At 33.9% G+C, this 8,630-nt stretch overlaps 1 protein-coding gene across 1 annotated transcript; it reads left to right on the forward strand.

Moving 5' to 3' along the window:
• The first annotated feature begins 241 nt into the window (after nt 1-241).
• Nucleotides 242-6,009, forward strand: LOC145625288 (polygalacturonase-like). The gene is made up of 5 exons (XM_081678349.1): nt 242-430; nt 3,123-3,425; nt 4,322-4,617; nt 4,730-4,949; nt 5,770-6,009. The coding sequence occupies exons 1-5, from the start codon at nt 242-244 to the stop codon at nt 6,007-6,009; spliced, it is 1,248 nt and encodes a 415-aa protein (XP_081534475.1).
• Nucleotides 6,010-8,630: the final 2,621 nt, after the last annotated feature.

The raw sequence follows: 8,630 nt of genomic DNA on the forward strand, positions 1-8,630 counted from the left end.
TTAAGCATAAATGTGTTCAAAATCTATAAATAGAGTTTCCCTAGAAATTCTCACAACCTATGGATAAGAGTAAATAACAATGCTATGATTACAAGTGAAAGGACGTTAATACAAATCGTTATATGTGGAGTTGAAGAAAAATATTAACCAATGTTTAATATATTGCAAAAATAGTAAATCATTAGCTTCTTAATTCCCTATGTTGTCTTTCTTTCTTGTTATTTGGTACTAAGATTAGAAAATGGCCATTAAAAGAGAGTTATCTTGTAAAAATCTTCTATTCGTTTTAGGCTTGGCATTCTTCCTATACGATGTTACAATAGTTGTTGCTCACACTAGCGAATCTAGCATTTTCGATGTCACGAAATTTGATGCAAAAGGAAATGGCAAGCCCGAATACACCGAAGATGGTGAAAATTCCAATTCACTGGTAAAGCTCTATCATATTCTTCCCCGTTATCATTTATGGTTATGAGAATACCAACTAGAGTGAATGTTCCACGCAAAATTAATTATAAATTCGATGTGCTAAACAGAGGCGGACCACGATAGGTTGGGGACTGGCCGCCCTTATTATCTAAATTATTGGATATAAGTTATATAATGTTTAATAGTTATATTAAAAAACTTATGGCATAGTATTTGAGTATTGTTATATTTGAGCAAAAGGTTTGAGGATCAAACCTTGTCCTCCCCCCGCCCCCTAAATGGACAAATTTTTCGACCCAAGATCTGCCACTTGTGCTAAATGACCCATCGTCGTATATTTTTCCAAATAAAATTTTCAATACATTTTTTAATGAAGAGATGGGAAGACAAAAGAAGTGGATGTGATCTTGTAGGTGGTTGGATAGGTTAGGACTTAGGAAGTTAGGAGTGGACTAATCCATGATGATGGATTTTTAGATGCATCCAACATTGTAATCAAATCCCATCTTATGATCTCTTTATTCTACAACTTCTAATTGATAATTAGATCCACTATTTAACCTAATTGTAAACCCCCCCCCCCCCCCCCCAAAAAAAAAAAAAAAATTACTTTACTTCATTGCTCCCTATATGGCTATATCCCAATTATTTATTAAATATATTTTGATTTTTATGCTCAAATTTACCTTAATCATTAATATATGTATGAAATATATATTAGTGAAAATCATTATATTATTAAAATTCGATGGAAAAGTATAATTAATTTTTATTTTGGAAAAGTTTAAGACAATTTCAACCTGCTATTTAGGTTTGAAACCTTTATATGCTTTAACATAAGTTAGTTGTTCGATTCTATGAGTCAATAATTAGAGATGACTAGGTTAGTGCCCGTGCAATGCATGTATTTAACCAAAAAATTAATTTTGCGTAAATTAAAGCTATATAGTATTAAAATAGTTTTAAATCAATACGTACAAAAATAATAACAATGTTTGTAGGAAGTGGAAAAGAAAAACAAACAAAATAGGATGTGATATTATAAGATGAGATTAAATAGAGGAAAGGGAGTTTAGCCAATGTCACCATCTTGTAATTTTTGGGGGAAAAGAAAATAGTTAGTTTATTTTTCCCTAACACAATATAAAATATATCTCGTTAAATAAAAAGTATGATCGATTAACACAAAAAAAAATGACCAAATAAGAAATCATATTATACAAATAATATTTTAAAAGATTTTGGCAAGAAAAGATACGAATTATAATATATTTAAAATAATCTTTTAGTTAATTGTGTATATATCAAAGGTATAATAAAAGAATTACAAATCAAGTTATATAAATATTTTCTAAAACGTTTTTGGAAAGAGAAGAGAGAGGATGGTTTTGGAGGGAAAATAACAGCACATGTCATTTCCTAGTGCCTCTTTTAGTATATTATGTTATTGATTAAGAAATTATGAACAGGGTTTCAAAAAGAAATTATGAACAGGATTGTAAAATAGTTATCCAAGTTTTGTTTCCAAAATAATTCAATGAATTTTTAATAAAATTGTATATTTAGCACGTAATACATACTTGTTGCTGCTCAAAATTGAAGTATATTATGCAAATTAAATTGATTGTTTATATATATAAAATACATTATTATTCTTGTAAATTGACAAATGATATGAAATAAGTAGAGCTGTCAATTTTGCTAAAAAAAAAAAGTAGAGCTGTGAATTTGGGTATTCAAGTCGGGTTCAGGTCGGGTCAAATCAGGTTTCGGGTTGAATTATTAGGATTAGTTTCGGGCTGAATTAGGATCAGATTATGTCGGGTCAATCTAGCCTCAGATCAGGTTCAGGTCGGGTCAATTTCGGTTTAAATTATTCCGGGTCGTTTTCCTTTTCGGGTATAGGTCGGGTTCGATTTGAGTCAAATTCAGATCGGGTTCAATTTCAGGTTCGAGTTGTGTTGAGTCGAGTTTGGGCGGGGTAATAGATGGTACATCCGAGTTTAGGGTGGGGTTAGGGTTGGGTTAGATAATTATTTGGTCGGATAATCTTAAAGTTAGATCATTCATTCTTGGTTTTGATTCAAATTCAATTCGAATAAATATCGATGTAGTGAAACTGAACCTATATAATTACGCCTTTTATAATTTGATCAAACATTATCAAGATTTTTTTAAGTCTATATGCAAAGTAATAGAGAACAAAAGGTATACAAGCTGAACAAATTGTACCAATATTTAGTTAAGGATTAAGGGTTTATAGAACTGTACCAGTTGAACGAAAGGTGTGTAAAATTTTATTAAACCTTTCATGACTCGGGTCAATAACAGGTTGTGTTAGGTTATAATCGTTTTCAGGTTCTAATTAGGTTAGGTACTAATTCGAGTTCAGATTGTTGTCGGGTCGGATTAAATCGGTTGACGGTTACTATCCAATCGGGTGCAGGTTTGGGTTTAGGTCATAAAATATTGGATCAAATCGGTTGTTGGTTAACGTCAGGTTGATTCAGGTCGGGTTACAGGTCACTAGTTTCACCCCATTGTTCGGGTACAGATCAGGTTCAGATCATTGCCAGTTCGGGTCGGGTTCTCGGGTCGGGTCAGTTTTTGACAGCTCTAGAAATAAGGAATAATGTGGTTAAAATTAAACTTGCATTGATCTTATAGTTTTGTTACTTTATATTTGAATGCAGGCCTTTATTCAAGCTTGGCAAAAGGCTTGCAATAGCATTGGACCATCAAAGTTGGTTATTCCTAAAGGCACATTTGTAGTTGCACAAGTCTTATTTGCCGGACCTTGCCAATCTCATGTAACCGTTGAACTTCATGGAACTATTTTAGCTGACCCTGATCCTAGTGTGTTCCCTAATCAAGAATTGATTGTCTTCCAACAAGTAGAGGGAGCTACATTCACCGGTACCGGAGCTATCAACGTTAATCAGCCACCATTGGCAGCTGACCCTGAGAAAGATTTTGTGTTCTCGGAAATCATGCCTGTAAGGCCCTGTTCTCTTCACCTTATTGAGTAAAAATAATTTCAGTTCAGTAAAAATAAGTTCAGTTCAGTAAAATTAATTTCAGTTCAGTAAAAATAATTTCAGTTCAATAAAAATAATTTCAGTTCAATAAAAATAAGTTCAGTTCAGTAAAATTCAATTTTCTTAAAGAAGAATTATAATAGAAAATCAATAAAAATAATTTAAGTTCAGTAAAAATAATTTAAGTTCGGTAAAATTAAGTTCAGTTCAGTAAAAATAAGTTCAGTTCAGTAAAAATAATTTCAGTTCAGCAAAATTAAGGTGAATCAAACAGGGCCTAAGTCATTACTACATTCAAATCATTTTTTTTATTATAGCGACGGGGTAGATGGTTACAAAGGATGATCGTTGAAAAAAAAAAACAAATACTTCCTCCGTTCTTTTTTAATCACAACATTAAAGGTTTTGCAATATTCACACACACTGCTTTCTGTCTTTTGCGATTTATATGTTTGGTTTAGAAAAACATAATCAGGTGGGATCTTGTAAGATTCATCTTGATTTTATACTTTTAAAATATTTTTTTATACGTAGTATATGAAGTATAGTTCTTAATGGAGTTGTAATTAAATATATTAATGGCAAAATTTATGTATTAGCAAGCGTGAAAATTCCCAACATTGCAATTAAAAAAAAAAAAAAAAAAAACTAACGAAGGAAGTATTTTATTGTTAGAAAATATTTTTAATACTCCCTCCGTCCTTTTATTAGAGTCATGTTTCTCTCTATTATGTGCGTAATAAATGTTAGAAATGAGACTCTAATAAAATAACAAAGGGAGTAATATTGTTCTTTCATTTTTGCACTATCGCATTCGGTTAGTCTCACATAAACCTTGTTAACTTGAATTGTAGAGTATAAAGTTCAGCAATGCAACAAGTTGTGTGGTTGATGGAATACATTCCATGAATCCTTCAGCATTCCATCTGTTGGTTGAAAATAGCCATAATATATCGATAATCAATGCCAACTTTGAAGCTACTACTGTTAAGCCTAATACACACTCTAATGCCATTTACATTAGTGGATCTAGTTTGGTGGCAGTAACCAACAGTCGAATCAAATCCGGTGATGATTGCATCACAGTTTCAGGTGGTTCAAGTGATATATCTATTACCGGAGTCACCTGTGTTGCCGGACAAGGAATCAGGTAATCTCTTTTTTTTTTTTTTTAATCAAGATAATACTTCCTTCGTTCCACAAATATTGCAACAATTAATGTTTCACAAATATTGTAACGTGTTTAAAATATGCTGTTACAGTGTTGGAGCCCAACCAGATGGTTTTCACCCTGATTATAATGTGAAAGGGGTAACAGTTAAGAGTTGTACTTTCAAAGGAACACAATTTGGTGCAAGAATAAACCCTCGGCCAACAGACAAACCAGGAGAAGTATCAAACATTATTTTTGAAGATCTAATAATGGATCAAACCCTAAATCCAATCGTTATTAAACAAGATTATCCACCGATACCAGATAAGGTTTTTATTTCATACTCATATTTTTTAGCTTTCTATTTTATGTCTTAATATCATGTTTCTTTTGCCACGATAAATAAAAATAAATAGAATAAGATTATCTTGTACACACTACGGGCCTGTTCACATTTACTTAATTTCAAACTAGTTCAGTTCAGCTCCAATCAGTTCAGTTTAGTTCAGTTCAGCTCCAATCAGTTCAATTCAGTTCAGCTCCAATCAGTTCAGCTCAGTTCAGTTCAGTTCAGTTCAGTTCAGTTTAGCTCTTAATTTTCCTCTCTCATAAAATATTCATTTCAGCTCAGTTCAGTTCAGTTCAACTCTAATCAATTCAGTTCAGTTCAACTCCAATCAGTTCAGTTCAGCTCAGTTCAATAAATGTGAACAGGCCCTACGTCGTATCTTTTATAATCATACAAGAAGGACCGGCTAGACTAGGAAAATATTCAAATGGATTAAGCAAGACTCTGCTCACTTCACTTTATTTTTGCTGAATTGAAATTATATTTACATAATTGAAATTATTTTTGTTGAACTGAAATTATTTATTGTACTGGGATTAATTTTATTGATTCTCTATTATATATCTTCTTTAGAGTTACTGATTTATGCTGAACTCAAATCATTTTTACCGAACTTATATATTTTTTTATTATTAAATATTGTTTTTAAAGTCGAGTTAAATAGGACTTAACTAATAATAAATAATTATTGATGAGTAGTTTTTGCTTGTCACATACTTAAATTTTTTGATTTTTTTTTAACTATGTATAAAGGATATAATTGATAGTGATCTAAAGTAATTTTCTTATTATTTATGTAGCCAAATTACGCAAAGATCACAAATGTCCATTTCAAGAACATTAGGGGTACCACAACATCAAATACTCCTCTTTCTTTTGCATGCAACAAGGCGGCTCCTTGTGACGGAATAGAAGTGGTTGATGTCTTTCTCAATATTACCTCAAAAATTGGAAAGATAGCCAATAACATTCTTTCAGCTTCATGTGCAAATGCAAAAGTTGTATTTAGTGGAAAGCATGATGGATTAAATTGCGCGTAATATATATGTTATTTACTAAGTTTTGTTTAAATATAATTAAACATGACGAGAAATAGAAGTTTGAAAAGTGTGAAACTTTATAAAAGTAATAAGAAGAATGAATGGGTTAAAGATTGTATGTTTTCGAACACTTTGAAATGTTTTAATATATATGATGGCTATTAGGAATTAGTGTAGGATTTATTCTTGTAAATGTTCCAAATCTTGGACATTAAATAGGTTGCAAACCTCAATTGAGTATGTCAAATTAGTATTGATCAAATGAGCTTAAATTGCATCCGTTTATAATAATTGAGGAAAGTTAAATCTGGAACACTTACAAGATCAAATAATGAGGCTTCATCCCTAAAATAAATTGCCGACAAAAGAATTATCCTAAGGATTTACTTTATAAAGTGTTTATTTATTGTAGATATTCTAGATACTCTAGGATATTATTGTGATTAATTTAGGCAACATATCTTCTAAAAAGATAGAATATTGCGGAAAGTTTAGGTTGTTATCCTAACTTTATATATACTTGTATTGTGGCCATGAAGTTGAATGAGAATACAGAGAATTATTTTCATACTTTGCCTCTGATTTAACATGGTATCAAGAGCCTCGTAAAGGTCTAAAAAAAAAAAAATTCTTCGTATGTTTAATCTCCATATATAATTGACGCACGATTTTCCTGAGTTTGTGAGCAGATTTCCATTGACAATTTTTCTAACCTTTCCTTGTTGAGTCGTGAGAGATGACTGGTGGTTATGGAGGAAAGGCTAATGTGGACATGACTTATTACCTTGGTTCAAGCGATGGAACAGGAAACATTATCACACCGATTCAACTTCGAGGTGAGACTTACGATGAGTGGGCGAGGGCTATTCGTACCTCGTTAAAGGCAAAACGGAAATATGGTTTTATTGACGGCTCTGTCACGAAATCCGTGGATGCGGATAGAGTAGAAGACTGGGTGGTCATTCACTCGATGTTGGTTGCCTGGATAACAAATACTTTGACCTGTCAGTGCGAAGTACTATTGGAGAATATGATGACGCTCAGTTGTTATGGACTAACTTGAAAAACTGATTTTGCGTGGTAAGCGGTACACGATTTGTCAATTGAAGATTTCCCTAGGTGAGTGTAAATAGGGCAAGACAGACTCATTAGCCGTTTATTTTGGTCGGATTTCTAAAATATGGGATGAGTTAATCACTTACCTGACTATTCCTAATTGCTCTTGTGGGGCATGTAAGTGTAACATAGTGGCGCAAGTTGAAAGGTTGAGACAAGAGGACGGACTTTGTCCATCACTTTCTGATTGGGCTAGATGATGCGTATGGGTCTCTTCAGGGTCAACTCTTGGCTCAAGATCCGATACCCACGGTTGATAGGGTATATCAACAACTTATACAAGTAGAACTCTTAGGGGGGGTGAGGTTGCCCTATCCAGTCAGTCGGCTCGTGATAATGCAGTGGCGTTCAAGCTCCAACATGATGCTACACCCAAACCACAATGTTCAAGTGATAATTCCTCTGATAAATTTTGCAATCATTGCAATCGGGTCGGACATGATGAAGCAGGATGTTTTCAGATTAATGGTTACCCTCCTTGGTGGGGTAACCGTGGGCGTGAAGGTCAAGGAGGGGTTCGTGGAGACTCCGGAGACAACGATGGTGGTGGCCGAGGTGGGGGCGAATCAGTGCACTTGCTGCTCCAGTGCGCGCCAACAAGACAAGCGGTCAAACCACTTCTCACAACACGCACGCTGGTGGTGTTATGGCAGCGGACGGGGTTGCCCTTGCAGGGGTGACACCGGCACAAATTCAGCAGATTCTTGATCATCTTTCGACTATGAAATCAAAGCTTCATGGTAAGGATCAATTGGCCTAGGTTGGATCGTTGACACCGGCACATCCAACCATATGACTTGTGATTTGTCCCTTTTGACAAATATTTCTAATGTGCAACATTGGCCGCTAGGACTACCGGATGAGAAAAGTGCTAATTCATCTAAAATCAACTTTGTGATTTGCACGGGGGTTTGAAGATCGATAATGTTCTTTTTGTGCCTCAATTAAATTGCAATTTAATATCCGCTACTCAATTATGTGATGAATCAAATTGCACTCTGCAATTTACTACCTAACGACGAGGAAGGTGATTAGAGCGGGTGAACGAGTAGATGGACTTTATTATTTCCGTGGTGTTCCTGAGGTGAAGGCTTTGAAGATAGATAAGGATCAATCGGAAAAGTTGTGGCATTAACGAATGGGGCATCCTTCCAGAAAAATTCTACAAACCTTCCAGTTCTGAGTAGTTCTAATAGGAGTCTTAAAGCATGTGATGTATGCCCTCGGGCAAAACAACATAGGAGTAGTTTTCCCATAAGCACAAATAAAGTAGTCGTTTGTTTGAACTCATTCATGTTGATTTGTGGGGTCCTTACAAGACCGCGTCGACTTGTGGTTCTCTTTATTTTTTAACTATAGTAGATGATTTCTCAAGAGGAGTGTGGACGTATTTATTACGTAATAAAACAGAAGTTGAATTGATGTTTCTTAATTTTGTTGCTTTAATTAAACGTCAATTGAGTGTGAGATTAAATTAGTTCGTAGTGATAATGGCACGGAATTCA

Source organism: Chenopodium album, chromosome 3 (assembly GCF_948465745.1).
Source record: "Chenopodium album chromosome 3, dcCheAlbu1.1, whole genome shotgun sequence".
Lineage (NCBI taxonomy): Eukaryota > Viridiplantae > Streptophyta > Magnoliopsida > Caryophyllales > Amaranthaceae > Chenopodium > Chenopodium album.